The sequence below is a fragment of the Poecilia formosa genome, unplaced genomic scaffold, assembly GCF_000485575.1.
Source record: "Poecilia formosa unplaced genomic scaffold, Poecilia_formosa-5.1.2 Scaffold33, whole genome shotgun sequence".
Lineage (NCBI taxonomy): Eukaryota > Metazoa > Chordata > Actinopteri > Cyprinodontiformes > Poeciliidae > Poecilia > Poecilia formosa.
The window spans coordinates 1,540,142-1,558,769 of record NW_006799972.1 but is presented as its reverse complement, the minus strand read 5'-3'; the positions used below and the strand labels follow the sequence as shown (position 1 = coordinate 1,558,769).

Here is an 18,628-nt window from a genome sequence, read left to right as displayed (position 1 = left end):
AAAAAAAAAACAAAAAAAAAAACAAAAAAAACCAGCAAAAACTCTGAGTCCATACTTCGGAAAACTTTTCATGATTTCTCCAAGAAAAGTGCAAACCGACCCAACATGCCAAGTCCAGTATCATGTTAGACAACACTGTCTCTGTCCTGTTGGTGCAGGCAAGTGCGACACACTGAGGAGGAATGTCTCAGCCAACAATTTGATCAAAAATTGAACCATGATGGACCAAGGGAAAAATAAGCATCAGCTTTGGCCAACAGAAAAAAAAAAAACAAAAAAACAAAAACAAAAATATTCTGTTTTATAGAATTCAGTTCTGAAAATCTAGACTGTTGGTGCAAAAGATGCAAAGAGTACAGTGACCATACAAATGCATGCACTACCAGTGATTTTGACAGAGAAAACTTTGTTTTCTTAAAATTCAGTGAAGTGACAATATTATTAGATTTTTTATTGACTTATTCAAGCTCTGCATGCTCAGTTTTAGTCAAAATAAAATGGATTTAAATCCATCTATTCCAGTATTTGCACCTAGGCAACAACTCCACCTCATCATTAAACTTTGGCAAATGTCACATCTGTCCTACTATGATTTTTATCCTATTCATTGGTTAGTTTTTTTTCTTTTTCTTTTTGCAAAATCAATGCACTTGCTGTTCCACTAAAATCATAATTGTATTTTACCATACGATGTCTAAGGATCCATGTGGCGAAATCAGGGTTTTTAACACCCAATTATTCTCACAAAAATAATGGTTTAAACTTGCATATTACTACATTTTCACCTCCACAGTTTGTTGTTGACAATACAGTAGAAGCACTTCAAACGCTTTGCTGTTTGAGTCGAGGGAAGAATCGCACAAAACTGCGCTGCAGCTCTTCTAATATTTCTCTTCGGTAATGCGGTGATAGTCACCTGCCCACCAGGTCACCTGCCGCCTGATCCAGGATAATCTGAGAGGCAGGGCACACAGACAGTCAGGCGGACTGACAGATAGACAGATACAGACACAGGCTCCTCATCTCTTCCGCTTCACGGCCTAATGAATCTGACAGAGTAGGCAGCAGGCAGGCAGAAGGATGAGTAAGCATTTTGGGTGTAATTATATTCCCAAACAGAGAACGAAGGGGAAGGGACTAATAAGTGGCTGAATTTCATTAGAAGTGAGCATGTCCAAACAGGAAATTGATTAGCTGACAATATTTCAAGGTCTTTTTTTTCTCTTTTTTAATACCTAATGGAATGTCTGTTCGTGTTGCCTTTATTAGGTAGCTCCTCACTTACCCTTCACGCTCCACAGGCTGATAAAATGCAGCATTTGATATTATCTGTCACGTTACTAAACATGACATGCATGGGAATAGGCAAGCTCTGGGTTGTTTCTGAATAACAAATGGACAAACGAGGGCCAAAGTGTAACTGCACTGTAATACAACAACTTGACTTGTTATCTCAGCCATCAGTGTCTTCAACTAAACACTCCTCTGGGGTCCTCGGCTTGGTCCTGTCAAGCGCCTTGACAGGGAAATGCAGCGTGGGGCCATTTTGTCTCTTTTCAGTTCTGTTTTGTTTCTCTTTGCAGGGCGGTGTTGGTACAGACCGTGGGCGTTAGGTGGTGGTGGTGGGGGGGGGACGCTGACCCTCACAGCAAAGGAAGGCGGTTAGTTGGCATTTTGGATGTGGGCACAGCCATGGAGTGCTGGTTTGCCCCCCTGGGGTGACACGGCGCCTGGGGAGCAAAGGGAGTGGGGTAGAGGGCGAAGAGTACAAACATATCTAAGTGCTGCCTTCACTAGAGATAGGCCCATAGCAAAGAGCATGGCCGCACGGGTTATGACAGCATGTCTGGGGGACCTTCCGTGCCCTCCACCCCCAAACACACATTTCGGCCCTGAGACCATGACTCTGTTACAAACGTCCTCAGGTTAAGGCACTGCTGACACTTTGTAACAGGTTTTTTACAGTTTCGCAGATGATGTGCTACAAAAATCACACTTACAGCTAATCTACAGCCTAAGGGTTATTTGTAAGATAAATAAATGCTTCTTTGCAGGGTTAATTGACATTTTTGCTTGGTTTCAATTTGAACCTAGAGTTGGTAGCTTAGGTTTTGGGTGATTATCTCACTTTGCCAATTTGTAACGTCATTTTATTGCCACGCGTTGCCATTTGGCTCATCCTTTGTTCCATTATGTAGCCTTAAACTGTCTTGCACCAATGTACCTAACAATTACATGTTTTCCTCTTTTCATATAAAAGCATTTAATAAAAAAATCTTAAATCTCATACACATATTAATCTATTTGTGTTATTTTTTTTAGTTTTCAATATACCCTAGTTCCATTTCTTGTTATTCTTATTCCCATACAGATGAGATTATTCCAGCAAAATATGGCAAATTATGACCTCTGATTATACCACAACTACAGAGTAGCCTGCAGACAGATATTTATCTTTATTTAATCTATTTCTATATATAAGGTTATAAACAGATTGTAGAAAACATCTTCACATCATGGGTTGTTAATAAATGTCTCCAAAGTGGCTATGAAACTGCTGCCTTCTCAGTGTGAAGGATTACTTGGAAGACAGCCCTCTTTCAGACCTAAAAAGATGGATACGACATGGCAAAATGATTTTTTTCCTAATATGTAATGCACATTCTACACAAAAAGCATAGTAATACATGCTGCGGTTCCATAGTGCATTATTTTCAGAACTGTTACCCTAAAAGTTAAAATATTCCTTTGAGATACCTTCTGCTGACGTGTTCTGCCACTATAACAGTCACAAAAAAGCAAGAACATTACCAAGAATACCTTTTTCATGCATTATTCAACTTTTTTCCTGCATTCAGTCTACAGTGCACACACTCTTGTAGAAAAAAAAAAAAAACAGACACACACACCCATTGCCACTCTCCTTTGCATGTGTCACACAGAGAGGTATTTACAACATGAGTGCACAATGCCGGCTTGTACGTTGAGGATTTCCTAAACCCAGCCTTAGCTCCAGTAGAAAGTCCCATTTTTCACCCATCATTTGTCCTGTGATAGAGTTCACACAGTTTACAGGCATAACATTTGGCAAAGCGAAAGGTCGTCTGGAGGTTATTGTGTCGGGCTGGGTAAGTGGCTGACCGCTTGGGAAGGGTGGGAGGATGGAGCGACTCTCACAGAGGAAGTCTGTTGTGCTAGTAGGAGACCAGCACAGAATGAGATGAGGCAGGAATAAGACGGCAGCACAACGTGCGCCGTGTAAAAGGCTTCCAGTGTCCTCAATGACAATTTTAAAACCGTCACCACAAATATGTTTCAAATAATACCTTTTTTAACTTCCATCCTGCACAGGGTAGTGCTGCACTGCGAGTAACAAGAAAAACATGACTGCATTCCAGATTTTTTTTGTTCCCATGTCCAAAACGAAAACCAACGTTCTTCTTTATATGTCAGACAACATGAAATGTAGATCAAGTCGAGAAAAGTAATTATTTTCATGAGTTAGGACTGCATCGGTATTGGCTCAAATGTAGTCTTGCAAAAGCTTTATAGAATAAAGAAAAAAAAAACATAGAAGAAATTAGGTACATTTCTCTGTAGATATCCAAATTTACATAAAGTGGCAATAAAACATTTCAATGTAAGTTGAGGTTATGAATTCATAAGACTTGCATCTTCCTCGCTAAAATTTAACTGCTGTCGCAATAGTTTTGCTGTCACTGAAGGTGTGCGTCTACTTGTGTGCATCAGTGTCTCTAAGTCTGCAAAGATGAATAAAGGGGGTTGGGAATAATCCATCACTAGTTGATAGTCCTCACAAAAAAAGAAGCCCTTTTGCTAAAAGGAAGGCCCTTGTGAGGACAAAGACCACCATACTTGGGACTTCATAGGACCCAGCTGAAAAGGTGTTGCCCAGAGTAACCTCATTCACATTAACAGGCATGCTGGCCAAAGCCAGTCATTACTGCTGACTTGGACCAGCCGGGCCACACATAGACCAGCCTAAAGCCTCAAAGGCCATTCACTTCTCATCAGCCCACAGGCAAACGGCCTGAACTCTGCCACTGAGGAGCATCAAGAATTGTTACTGACCTATACGGGTGTCTGTCTGAGAGACACGCATCTTAGAGAATGCAATATGTGCAATCTTTATGGGAATATACATTTACATCATGTTTAAATAGTTGAATTGAGTATATATGCATATATGGATGGACGGATGGACAGACTTTTCTGCCATCCCTTGACTGACTCGGCTGACAAAAGTCTTAGAACCCCGTGTTCACCATTTCAGAGAACCAGTGGCAAGAATATGATACTGGAGTGTTGGACTCAAGGTCTGAGACCTGAACTCGTTCGTAAAAGTGAACACAAGAATCCATCCATTTTTCAAAATCTTAGAGCTTTAATTTTGCAGGAAAATGTCTGAATTCCAACAGCATTTACATTTTATAAAGTATAAATTTTTCATTAGGTCAAAAACAATGATTTAGGTTTCATCTAAATGTATTTTCAAGACTAGTTTTTGTTCTCGTCTTCATACTTCCATATTGGTTCTTGGACACATAAAAACACTCAACTGACTGGATTGTGTTTTATCGTTCTGTACGAAACATTTTCCACCTTTTATTTCCTTATTTGGCTTCCAATTTTCAGAAAGTCGTTTTCTATTTACTTTTTTCTATTCCCGTTTTCTTTCTATTGCCTTCTTGTCTTGCACAACCAAACACTTCAACTATTTTTTAATTGAAGCTGGTTTTGTTGTTACACTGCAACTGAAGTCATTTTTGTTGTTTTAGCTAAAATTCAGATGCAATATAACGCCTTAAATTCATAAGGCATTATATTGTTCATAAACAAAATGAAAAACTTTTAATTTTAAAAATACCTTAAATCGGCAAAAAAAAAGGTGACCCTTAATTAACCAATGACAGCTTTTTACATTGATTTTATATTTGTCCTTCAAAATAAATTCAATAAATAATTTTTAATGACTATTTGAACAGAGGTTTAGATTGAATATTGTCAGGATACAAACATAAAAACTTTGTGTCCTTTTCAGTTAATGCCAAAAATATTTCAAAATTCATTTGGTTAAACAAACAAACAAAAAAAAGCAAATTATTGATAATGACATCAAATAACTAAAAGCATAGTGTAATTCAAAAAGTATAAGCTTCCAGGTTTTGTGCTAAACTTAAGGTGTATTTGGTAAATTGCATTAGAATACCAGGAAACATGGCAAAAGTGATGATGGGACTGTGTTTCGTTTCCAAGAACAGACAAGAGTCAGATACTTTTGAAAAAAGATATTACATACTGAAACTTCCAGTAACTAATCTATTTATATCGTGGTTATGAACCCAGTGTTGTATCTCCGTTACAGCAACATGGTCTGAAAAGGTGTTGCCAAAGAAAGCGGAACCAGATTCAGTGCAGCACAAATTGACAGAGCGATCTTTGAGGCAGGCGCTGAGGGTTCACTTCCTGAACTTGAGACTTTTGCAGCACGTGTAAATATTTGCAAATGTTGGATGCTGAGGTACTTTTGACTCAAATATAGTATTAATGCAAGCATGTGTGTGCAAGCACAGAAAACATGAGAAACCTTTCAAAATGAGAGTCAACATTTTAACATTGCAAAGTAACATTTGAAAAGGTATTTTAAAAATTTGCATTACAAGAAAAATAAACGGCACATTATGATGCAAATGTATGCGATTATGGAGGTAATGTGCAAAAAGAAAAAACAAAAAAACAAAAAAACAAACCGCATTGTAAAGCAAAAATAAACCAATACGCGCTAAACTTTTCCAGTAAAAGTCGAGAACTAGTTTTGTATTCTGTACACAAATAGCAAAGAGCATTCAAAGTCACCGTGTACATATATTTCTCTCTCTCCACCACATTTACCCTCCCTCCCCTCTCCACCACCTCCACCTCTGTGTTGCTCTCCAGTACAATCCCTGTGGGCAGGTGGTTGTGTAAATTTAGCCACAGCTAGGTGAGGTGCTTCCTGGGCAGACTGTTGGCAAAGCCACCTTTAGGGTGTTCAACATGTCAGAGGGAATGAGACATCACCTCGGCTGCCCTGTCAAAAAATTCACCACCTTCCATTTCCTGCATAACCCCTAGGTCCTCGAAGCAACCGGGGGTGATGGGGGAATTCTTGTTTTGTGTTTTCTAATTTAGCCTGAAACACACCAGCCATTACCTAACCCAGAGCGCTGGCTGAGTGTTAATTGTGAAGCATTACGAAAGCTATTAAAACAGTGAGCCGGGGCCTGGGGAGAATGCACGCTAATGTCAAAAATCCGGGAGCCAGCACTAAATGCATAGTGTACCTTGATTGTGACCCCTTTACGAGGTGAAACAGTGGAGAATGTTTAGATAAACTGGAATCACACAGACATAGTAATAATTCAAATTTAAGTAAAACAAGCCTGTTGTGAATAGCAACGAGGTATCACATAGCAATAAGTTTCCATCTGCAAATGTGGAAAAAAAGTGAATAAAAAAAGTCCAAACATTCAATCTATTTACAAATGTATAAAAATCAAGAATCAGCAAGACTTTTTATAAATTTCACAGTCCGTGTGTTTTGAACTGGCTTGTCTCATTATAAACCGATTTGATGCTCAGAAAAGTTTTTGTAATTTTAGTAAAAAGACTGTAGATGCTGAATTAGAAATACTGTCTATTAAAAATGTCATCGAGGTGACAAACGTTTGTTTTTTGTGAGAACAATGTTGATTGAAGAAATTATAAAAAGTAATCCCGAGACACTGCTTTATTTTGTTGCAGAGATTTGGCAAATATTTGTATTTGTAATGCAATTTGTAACACATTTCTAATGTGTAGAACTAATTAAAAATGCAATATATTAAATAAACAGATGATTAAATGAATGAGGAAAACTAAAACATACGACATAGCTTTTTTTCTACATTTAGTGCTTAATTGTAAAGCGGAGGAGTAAAAAAAAATGTAAGAACGGAGATGGATACAGAGCACTGAAGACATGCACAGAATAACAATACTAGAAAGCGGTTCAAATGTTACCATCAGCTTCTTCCTTCAAGTTGGGCATTTTGCTGGGAAATGGGCGGCCTGCCAGATTGGGGCCAAGTCAGAGTTGTCAGGGGATTACAGTTCTGCCTTGCTCACTGCAGGGGGTTCGGAGTGGGCCTCAATTACCCTGCAGCGGCGTGTTTGATTTGGCCCGGCACATTTGGGGACAGACCAAAAGCTGAATAATGCACCATTAGCAACTCCAAATCCTGGCCCAAAATGAGTCCACTTATGCATCACATACAGTAATTGTGTGTCTATCAAAGGCTGGCAGGTCCACACCAATTACCCCCGACAATAACAACAAGACAATGTACGCATCATATTATCTACAGAACACCTGTAGGCAACCGCACACATGCAAGTCTTCCTGTTTAAAACTTTTAAGCTTCATTCAAGATCTGACATAAAGAAGTGGCAACTGGGCGCTCAAAGAACCAAAATGACACAGTCTGAAAATATGAGAAATGAAGAAGTGGGGGAGAAAGAGCACGTGGAGAGACAGAGCCATGGAGTTCCCCCTTCTTTGGCTACGGCAGAGCTGTGCAATTGAATTTCACAGGGTATAAGGCAGCAAATGGCATGTGAAGGCTGAAGCATCAGACGGTTCCTGCCACACACACGCAAACGGATGAGGGAGGTGTAAGTGACATCATTAGGTAACACTGCAGGATATCGGGGGCAGTCTAGGGCTGGCAGGAGGCTATGGGAACTAAAGGTCCTCCTTGAGCTCCTTTGAACAGCCACTGGGTCTGATATACATGCACTCACAAACGCGCAGGGAGAATCACTTCTGCAAACACTGGCTGCAAGACAAACAAGGACTCGAGGAAGAGAGAAGAGAACGACCGAGCGCTGTTTTCACTCCCCGCCCACAAACACGAGCACATCAGCACACGCAGACGTGCACGCATGTACACAGCACTTCAAACCGCAGACGCCTCATTGAGATATCAGCCCCAGCGATTGTGTTTGTCCACCTGAGTATGAAAGAGCCATTCTGGCTGGCATTGAGGAGGCAGTAGTGTGGTACCTCTCAAGCCGGAGCCCAGCAAGGCTACGTCTGTCTCAGGCCTCTCAGGGAGGGGAGCAGCCAAGTGTGGATGCACCTCATTACCTCACTCATCCACACACCAATTACCCCTAAATAAATACACCCAGCCCACAGGCAGCAACAATGACATCTAGCCTGAAAGGGAAGAAAGGATGCTGTTCAGAAAGCATTTGCACGCACAGAAAAGTGCTGCTGGATAACGATGAAGAAAAGAAGTAGAGAGAAAGGAAGCAAAAGGAAGAACATGCAGGGGGGCTCCGAGTCTTTTGAAGAGCTCAAAGACGAAAAGGAGAAGGAGAAAGAATGAAACAAACACAGAGCAAGCAGAGTGAAGTGATTCAGAAAATGATAATTTCTTGCTAAATTTCACCCAACACATCCGCAAATTATTGTTGCGGCGGGGGAGGAGCAAAGTTGAATTGTTTTAATGCACACAGCCATGAGATAGCTCTGCAGCAGACTAAAATGGTGATCGCTCTTAGAGCCGACACATATTTACATGCAAGACAGACCGCTTGGGGCAGTGGGAAGTGTGATTTGTCCGAATAACCCAGGCTAAAAAGAATGCAAATGGTTTAAAACGAAGACTATTTAGGAGGCCGCGGCAGGTGCTATGGAACAAAAATGCAAACAGTTGCAAACTAAATAAGAAAACTTTGTGTTGTAAATGGGGAGCGAATCCTAGCACCAGAGTGCGAAGTTGATGTTCCTGTAAAGGTTTGTGGCAGAGAAAGGAAGACAGATGTGTTTTCTAGGAAGGGAGGTACAAATGAGGAGAGGAAGCCAAGAGATCCTTCATAGCCCCTACACATCCCTCCATGTGGGTTCCTTCTGCATGAGTGACTCAGTCATACCTGGGGGACAAAACGGTCTCTATCTCTGCCCCAGTTCTACCCTTCCTCTCCCCCATCAGTGCTGTGACTTTTGTAAGCTAAGCCTGGCTTTTATGTCTGCCTCCATGTGGAAAACAATCCAGAGACAAGACTTTAAGACGTTCTCTATACCAACTTCTTTAAAAATATACAATAAAAATAATAATTAAAAAAAAGCTGCCACAAAGTTGAGCTTGTTCACCATATTTACTGGACTCCACCAAAGCTGCACTTCCTGGGTGCCTTCCTTTCCCAGGGGCATCTGGGTTTCCCTGTAGGAGCTGTTACCAATAGACCTGACTGCTTAATAAGCATAAGAGGACAGAAGAATGGATGGATGGATGGAGGGGCATCTGGTAAAGATATGGAAAAACATCTTCATAAAACACCTGAAAAATCAGGTGATGGGTGGGACTATATGGATCTGGTGTGGTGTGTTGGGTGCGTGCCTCGATATGCACTTCCTGATAGGCGGATTTCCCCTCAGCAGAGTGCCAGAGCACATCCTCAACTTGAACATAAGAAGGGCTGGTTTACCAGACCAGAGGCAGATTCCTGATTAACTGAAACAACGGCTGGGAACGTGTCGGTTTTCCACCCTGTTGATTCAATGTGATGAACAGAACTTGATGGATTGAATGGAAGTGAAGGGAGCAGGTTTATTAGGATTCCTTCCTGTTGGAAGGCTAATTGATAGAGAACTCTGCACAGGTCGGGTGCCACAGGTGGGTGGAGTAGCACTGACATGCCGTGGCAGCATAGTCAGGATTCCTCAGCCCTTCACTGGAAGCAAACTGCATGGGAAACTTAGGTTCTGTCACAAACAACAAAACAAGAAAAGCCTGTGAAGACTTTCTACTAATTACTTTGTCTTTTGTGTGTATGTATATATATATATTTTTTTTCTGTTTTCTGGATTAATACAAAGCAGGTCCTGTATTTTTCAGTTTGCTGAACCACACAACACCACACCCTAAACCATGCAACAAATATGTTCTATGGGGGTTTTGTATTATGCTTTTGTTTGTGTACTTTAGTATGTGATAATTTCTTTTTGTGCAAATTTTCAGGTGATTCCCTTATTAAAACTCAAAGATAAAGCATGTGTGACTGATTGTTTTGCAAGACTGTGACGTCTTAAAGAAAATAAGAGAGAATTTTTGATTTCTTGCAATTTTTTATGCAAAAAGCAATGCATTTTTTTTTTTTAATTTACATCCTTGCATGTGACATACATAATACTTTGCCTTTTGTTTTTGAACATTTAGGAGAATGGGTTATTCAGATTATTGTTCTAAGAGCGTAGTTAGCATTCTGAAAAGCGAAACGTCAACCCAGATATACATCAAACAGCGTAGATTTTTGTATATATAAATATATATTGATAATACCGTAGATATATATAAAGCATGCAAACAGAAATGCAACTTGCAAATGTTCCAATGGTTAATTTATTTACTGAATACATTGTTCTCTACAGTTATTGGCAACCCCTGATAAAGATTTGTACAAACCAAAAAATATACTGTAACTAGGAAGTTAACGATGCCTCTCTTTCATGCAGCTTTTACAATGGTTAATTTCAAGAGTTTTTTTAGTTACCAACAATCAACGAGACAAAGATCAACCCGAGTCCTTATCCAACTGTGTTTGTCATAATTCTAGTTGTTTTAAATGTATAAATCTTTGCCCAGGCTGGAGATATGGGCACGTTTGGGCAGATCGATCCTTTCCTACATTTCTAGACTCATATTAATGTTAACATATGTTACCTGAATTGTATAGTTAGAATAGAAATTACAATGCTTATTACAAAACCTGCTTCGGTGAGAGGACAAAATACGAAAGCGGAAAAAGTTTCAAACCATCAGTTTTTGTTTTTTTTTTGCTTCCAAGAAGCCAGACTGGTTAATTTCATGAACATTTCGCAAAGATCTATCAAACATCTTTTGGCTGCTCTATTTTAACAAATTTTTGAATATTTTGAACGGTGTTGCATATCAAAATGACATCACATAATAGCACAATATTCAATAAGCAACACTAAGAATTACATATTCCATTTTATATTGGCAGCATCCATTGGCAAACACACTTACTTCATCGGCCAAATCCCTAAATTAACACCTTTTTCAGTAAGAAGGCTCAATTTGGAACACATCACACCAACACCACAGCTGGCATTCAAGGGTAAAATTAATTACTTCAGATACATGTGCTTCCTCTCAAAGTGGCAGACTTATTTGCATTGAGGAACATTCAGCAGAAGTAATCGATGCACACACAAAATACGGCCACCCAAATGACCCCGGCCCCCATCTCAAAGTCTCCTCCCCATCCCCAAAGCCCTGACGGCTCAGCCATGCGTGCAGGAACAAACACAGGTAGCGCGAGCAAGTCTGACTGCAACCAAACACAAAAACATGAATGGGAAGCACTACAATGACAGGCTGGACGCAGGACAATGGGCCCAGCATTAAACAAACGGAAAATCCCACGACGGGCTGCGGGAGTACGATACAGATTACAGGCACCTAGTCCCCGATGGGGAGCAAGGGAGAGCAAGAAAAAAGGAGACAATATTGCAATCTGACAGCTGACGTCTTCATATAAATGTATGAATTTACATTCCAATTAGAGGAAATTTACATCTTAATCACAGCGAGCAGTGTGTTGGTCCCCCGGTTAGTGTGCTGCTACGGTAATGAGGTGGGATGCCGCTGTGCTCTCTCATCCAGACAGCGATCTGTCAGCAGACGACACCTCCCCGTTATGAGGAAGCTGTACTCTTAAACGCAAGCGCCACCGCAATACGGTAATATTCATTGAAATCTGTCTTAAATACCAACAAGGTGTGGGACGCCACCCGAGGATAATGTGCCAAATATGGAGTTTGAAAAACATCAAACATATCTTAAATACAGCGCACTGAACCAGGAGTGTCTTTAACTGTCACTCAAGTGACAAGCTTTCAGTATGCTACGGTATTACATTTCTCATTTCCATACTAATAATGGGTATATTATCTTTAATAGCTTGACTTTGTTTTATGGCATTTGAAATGGATCATGAAGGAGTGTGCAGAATAACTTAAACATATCATGTAACAAGATCAGATGCTGCTAGCAAAGACAATCTGAATGTGTGATGTAGTGCAGTCAAACACCTTAGATTTGACTTGCCACCTAATTTGAATGTTTGTTTTTTTTTTTTTTTTGCTAGGTACCTCTAAAGTGTCCGTACCAGACCTTTAGATGTAGTAAAAACAACCTGCGAAATAAGACGCTCATGGTTTAGAGCCAGGAGTGATTACATGGTAAGATTTGATTGCACTAAATGTTTTTATTTCCGTCATACACTTTGCAACATTTGTCTACTTTTGTGTAAAGTTCCTGCAAGATTTTCTGTTGTTTTTCATTCACACTCTACAATTGTGCTCAGGATCACTTCGTAATATCCTTTAACAGTGTCACCTGTTTTCATCTCCAGATAGAGGAGCTTTTCAAGCATCCAAAAAGCCAGTGCCAAATGAAAAGAGAATAACCTGCCTGTGTCAGAGTGACCCATGGAAGACGGAGCTCCTGTTGAAGCTTAAGCAGAATATTTCTCCAGCCAAGAAAGACACCTAAGTGAGTTAGCCGTCTGAATAGAAATGCAATTTCTTTTTTTTTTTGTTGGCATTCCTTTCGCCTGATTTCAGACTAAAGTAATGCATTCTTACCAGTTTGCCTCCCCTTTCAAAGATGACTGAAATACATAAAAACCTCTTTGCTTCTTATATTAGTAACAACACACTGCGAAATAGCTATTTAAAATAATTTATCCTTCAGGTTGATCCTGAAGCAACGTGACCGGTCGATATTGGATTGGTTGTTAAATCTATTGGTTTAATAGAATTAATGAAGCCTAATTCTACAATGAGATGATTGGATTGAGCATGTGACAGTATCAACAATGCACAGTTTTCAGTCACACGAATAATTCCCAAAGCCCAACTCTAAAAGGAAGAACACAGTGACTCAATATACAGCGTGTCTGAACTTGTGGGGAAACAAGTAAAGTAGACCTGCAGGAACAGTTGAAAACAAAGGGTAACACCTGTTGAAAGAAGTTCTCAGTTAAGGTCTTAAAGTCTGTTTGTTGACATTTGTTGTAGGTTTTTTTTTACTCAATTAGCAGACAAGAGAGGCTGAGGTTTGAGGTTTGGAAACCAAAACCACACAAACAAGCCTAAGGCCTGGGGGGATAATCTTTCTTAAACACTCGCAAGAGAAAGACAAAGAAAAAAAAAAAAACTTGTACACTGACTGTAATTGAAACAAGCCAAAAGGAAAGCCTCTTAAATTTCAACGCTAGTTTTCAAACTTGCTTGAAATAACTTCAATAGAGTGAAATCAGTTACTCAAATGGAAGCGGCGCTGATTGCTGACAATGCAATCAGGAAGAGCAGATTAGCCGCAAACCAAACAGAGGAGCGCATAAATCATTTTAACACAGTCCTTCGCCATCTTCATGCTTCACTTTAATACAGAGATATGTGAACAAAAAAATTGGAGGGAAATGAGGCATGGCTTCTTTATCAGCTACCTCAAAGCCAATCAGACCCCTCTTGCCAGAGACACCGCTCTAATGGCCGATATCTACGAGAGCAGCCTATTACTGGATACTGCCTGTAATTAAGACAAGTCAGATTACACGAGGGCAAAGCATCTTCTCTGATATGTAGGCAGCCATTAAGTCCTGAAGAGGTAAAACACTTGAATGCTGCAGTGAGAAAAAAAAACAAAAAAAAACACACATCTCAGTGAATGTGTCCCCAAACATTCCATGGGGTCATTTGCAGGGCGGGGCTCAGATTCCACTTTTGGCCGCAGGGTTTTTCAGAAACGATGTCAAAAAGCTAAACACAGTCCCTCCGGCCCTCGTCTTGCATATTCCGACATTTCAGATGAATTCCCAAAGCATCTATGTTGCACTTCCATCTGAACATCCAAACAGGCTGCCCGCCTTTTTGTTTGAGAACGGCACAGGGTGTGTGCGTGCAGCTCTAATGCTCACCACGATTACAAGTTCTTAAAACAGGGAGCAGCCTATAAGGTGCCAGGGCGGATTTGCGTCTGCAAGCAAATGAGGTAGAAGTAGAGGAGCGCATTTTAGTTGAGTTCCTGAATGTTGAAGGAGCAGTGCTTCTAAAAAGATAAATGCAATTAAAAAGACGAATGGAGGGAAGAAAGCAACAGTGAGTGAAAGAAAGACAGAGGCAAGAGTTGAGATGGGATCATGCTCACAAAGTAATGTTTGTGAGACTCACTGCTGCACATTTTATTTTGAAATACTTGATGTAAATACATATTTCTACCTTTCTACATCTAATGTAGTTATTTGCATTAGGCTGAGTGTGTAGGTCTCTGCAGAACTTCAATTGATGCCACATAAAGGATAAGTAGTGACTGCTGGACCATAGGGGAAAAAAAAAAAAACATTATTTTTTTTAACAATAAACTCTTTGAGAAGAGAGAAGAAAAACCAACATCTTATAATATTCTTGACTTTTCTTTCAACAGACTAAAAAATAATGAACTATACAAAATTCTGCCACTTTGTTTCACAGACAAATATTTTCATTCTATTTTAAAAATGAATAATACATCAAATACAGCTTAAACGCTGATTAGGTTAATGTAATACATACTTTATTTAAAGTACACCAACAAAATCGATCATTCGTATCCTTAGTAAAAATGTATATAAAAAGAAATCCTTTCTTTTTATAGAAAGAATTTCTATAAATCCTTTCTATAAAAGGATTTTTTTTTATAGAAAAATCCTTTTCTATAAAAGGATTTTTAATAGAAAATCCGTTCTATAAAAAAAGAAAGGATTTATTTTTTTTACTGAAAAAAAAATAAATCCTTCCTTTAATTTAGTTTGATTTATTCCGTGGGAAAATATTCTTAGAAAGAATTGTTTTTCCATACATGTGTTGTACAACAATAGCCTGTCTAGTTTTGGTTATGAATAACGATAAATACTTGCTTACAGCAATTATTGATGAAATGAGTAACTTATATTAAAACTAGTCAGGGCACCACTCGATTACCAAGAAAATAACTAAACAGTTCACTCTAAATTATTGTTTATGAATGCATATGTTATACATGCTTCAGTTTTAAAATAACAGATGATGACTTACATGCAGCATTGCCGTTATTTGAACAGCAAGATGCCACACATGTATAAGATGAACACAAAGAATCCAGTGTTTTGCTGTTTAAACAAAAAATATTGTTTACAAGCATCAATAACACCAGCATGAATTAGCTGTGTTTGTAATACTTCAGCCGTCATGTAACTTTGTGGCATGAAAGAGAAAGAAAATAACAATTAAAGAGATAAGCTCAACCTTACTATACTTTTGGCATTAAAACCTAATTTTCCCTGAAATGAGACTTTAACTGTACGAAAGCTGTAATTAGCCTTAGCTGCAGCATGCATGGCCTGCTTTGTTTGGATTACTTCTAAGTTGTAAGCCATCAAGTAAAGCAAATGTATGATAATACTCTCTGTTTCAAAATGGCTACAAAGACAAAGCAAAAGTATTTCTTTCTAACACACAGTAAGGGAAGTGAAAAAGAAATCTCCAAAGCTAAGGGTGGATTTTTGTGATTTTCAAGTCCCCATAACAATCAGAGGGCACTGACTAGTTGTCTGAAATGGATATGAGGGTAAAAGCTGTAGTTTGGTTCACACAACCGAGACTTTAACTGGCACTGCAAGCTTTGGTCAAATGAGACTGACTTTTTCAGCAGCAAATACGCCAGTAAGGTCTGGAGTAAAGTACACTGTGATGTGGAAGGATATCTCATCTCTATCATTAAGTATGGCAAAGGTTTGGTTATGCTATGGGTTTCTTCCAAAGGCCACGGGCCCCTCGTTAGAGTGCAATAAATAAATTGAAATACCAGCACATTTTAGATAAAATCTCAGGTTTCCATCAAAACACTGAGCTGGTCCCAGAGTTGGTTTTCATTGGGATATAATCCAAACACACTGCCAAATCAACACAGCAATGCTTCACCATCGCCTGTCCCCAGGCCTAAGCCTTTTAGAAAAGAAATCAGCTGAAGGGGAGAACCTAAATATTTCAGTTTGAAATTAGGCGACCTCATTAAAACATGAATCTATTTTGATGGTGTTTGCATGACTTTTCCAGAAGAGCTAATAGCTGTGAAAGCAGCTGTAGAAACAAAACTGCCAGGTACAAAACCACCGTGTATGTATGGGTTTAATTTGAGGATATCCTAAATGCAAGTACAGGAGCATACAAAAGCAGGCACCCTGATGCACATTCACAGAGGGCGATGAAGCAGGCATACATGACATCCCCATTCAAACAGTCTGTGTAAGTGAGCGTACAACATCAGGCTATCAGATCACTTCCCTCTCCAAACACGAAGCCTTTAATAGATGTGAAACTGCAGGCCCTGAATCTTTTCACACCAGTGGGTCACAACCCACATAGACAAACAGGAAGCGAATGGTGACAGTGCAAAAACAAATAAAAAAAGGCAATAAAATGAATTTGACAGAAAGAGTAAATGTATTTATAATGAAAGGATCAAGATGATATACATTATATTTTGATTTTGTTTCATTCAGACAATCCCTTCAGAGCTGACAGAGACAGTCATCTGAATTTAAAAAACATACAAAAATAAAATAAAACAGACTCATAGGAATCCTCAGACTAACATATGAAGTAACCTTTGTGGCCTTCCGGGACTTGGGGGTGGTTCGACAATTTTGCGGGGGGAGTCTAACGCTCCAAGGACAGTAGGCATGCTAGGGAGAGGTGAGCTGTCACCCCCCATTACGATCACCGCCAGACTTCAGAAAAGGGGGGAAGGAGGTGAAGAGCTGGCTACAAAAAAAATTCTAAATAAAAATAGAAAAATACTGGTTCCTGACTAACTGCCGTCTAGATCCGTCTCCAGGCCACAGAACCCTCCACGACTGCCCCCTGGGAAACACTTGCATGCAACCCCTAGTCCCTGGTTAGCAGTAGGGCATATGTGTGAAGGGGTAGAAGGAGGGTGTTGTGCCTTAACTTAGGGTGTGTGAGCATTATGTATGGGTTTGGGTAACAAAGGGAGAACGGCACATGCTCTCCTCGAGTCAGCATTAGCCGAAAAGCTGATACTTAAGCAGCAATTCAAAAGCAATTCAGACAAATCAATATTTAAAGCAGCTTTCTTTATTTAACCAAGTAAAACCCCAGTGAAATCCAGGTCTGATTTGCAAAAAAAAAAAAAAAAGCACAGCTGATGTCATATTAAGGTTCTAAATTGGGAAAAAGAGAGTTTTCAGGGTTCAGGAAGAGGTGTTCTTAGACAATAAATTATGAATTAAAAAATATACACCAGCATGATACCCTGAACCCAAAGACAAACAAATTATTGTAGCATATTATGTGACATGTTTCAGAGTGAAATAGAGTTTGCTGGCGGATAAGAAGCCTGCCTCAGATTTGACCTTTTGCTGGCTTTTGTGTAAGTCTGGGTGAGCACTGCTTAGGCACATTCTGTTCAGCAGATCCCACCGATAACACCCCTGTCACTCATCATCACTCATCATTGTTAGGGACAAAAGCAAAGTTTGGTTAAGCTACACAGTGAAGAATTCTCCCACCCTGGTCACCCCCATGGCCACTACCCTCTACCTTCACACATTTCCGTACGGACAGCGCAGACACGCATTATAAAACCCGTTCCATCTTTGCCACATAAACACAAAACGATGAGTCAGACACGCTCCTTGACTCAGAGATGGGGTCGCAAACTTTGCATCACCTTGCCCTCTAACTTTCTTTTTGAAGTGCAAGCTTGGCCTTTGAATGGCCCTTTGGCTCATCAACTGTGGTGTAATTAAAGCCTATTCAGAGCTCTATATGTGTCCTCGCTATCCTCCATCATCATCTGGCCGGGCTTTTCAATAGCCACCTGTGAACTGTGAAGGGAAGGGACACATGAGACCCCCCCCCTGTAAAATTCATGACCACTAGATCATTCAGTTACCGGCTAACTTCTCTCAATGGCCAACACCGCTTTAAACAACTGTGTGTTAACAGTTGGGTGAATCCTTAAACGCAGCCATTTACACTGATGTCAGGTTTCAATAGCTCAACTAATTACATGAAACAAGAGTCTTTATGTTGTGAGAGGAATCTGCATTGGAGGGATGAAAAGTATTTACAGAAGAGTCTGATGGATAGATGATCCAACAAACACATCCAATAATTACACAAAGGAGCAGGGAATAAAGTACGAAAATAAAAAATAATAATAATGCGCCTTGGATTTTTATGCAAAACTTATCCAAACCTGGAAAATACCTCAATCAATACTTGTGATCAACACTGTTTGAAAATCTTGATGTTTAAATGTTAATATTTACAGACAGATGAATGAGGAGCCATCTTTCTGCTTTTACGATTTTCACATTTCAGCAGTCACTGACAGACTGCAGTGACTTTATTCAGGAACACCGCTCCATGTGAAGCATATGGAGCAATGTTGTTGAGTCTTTGAACAAGCAGCTGAGGTAACGCAGTCAAATCACTGAGTATGAAAGA

The 18,628-nt window shown here is 39.7% G+C and overlaps 1 protein-coding gene across 2 annotated transcripts in view; it reads right to left on the bottom strand.

Annotated features, from left to right (window-relative positions):
* Positions 1-457: 457 nt before the first annotated feature.
* Positions 458-18,628, bottom strand: part of LOC103136605 (elongator complex protein 4-like) — a 51,991-nt gene continuing 33,820 nt past the window's right edge. For both annotated transcript variants that reach the window (XM_007549924.2, XM_016670395.1), the window contains exon 10: positions 458-1,730. In XM_007549924.2, the coding sequence (XP_007549986.2) occupies positions 1,644-1,730 (87 nt within the window). In that variant the 3' untranslated portion in view covers positions 458-1,643. The remainder of the gene's footprint in view (positions 1,731-18,628) is intronic.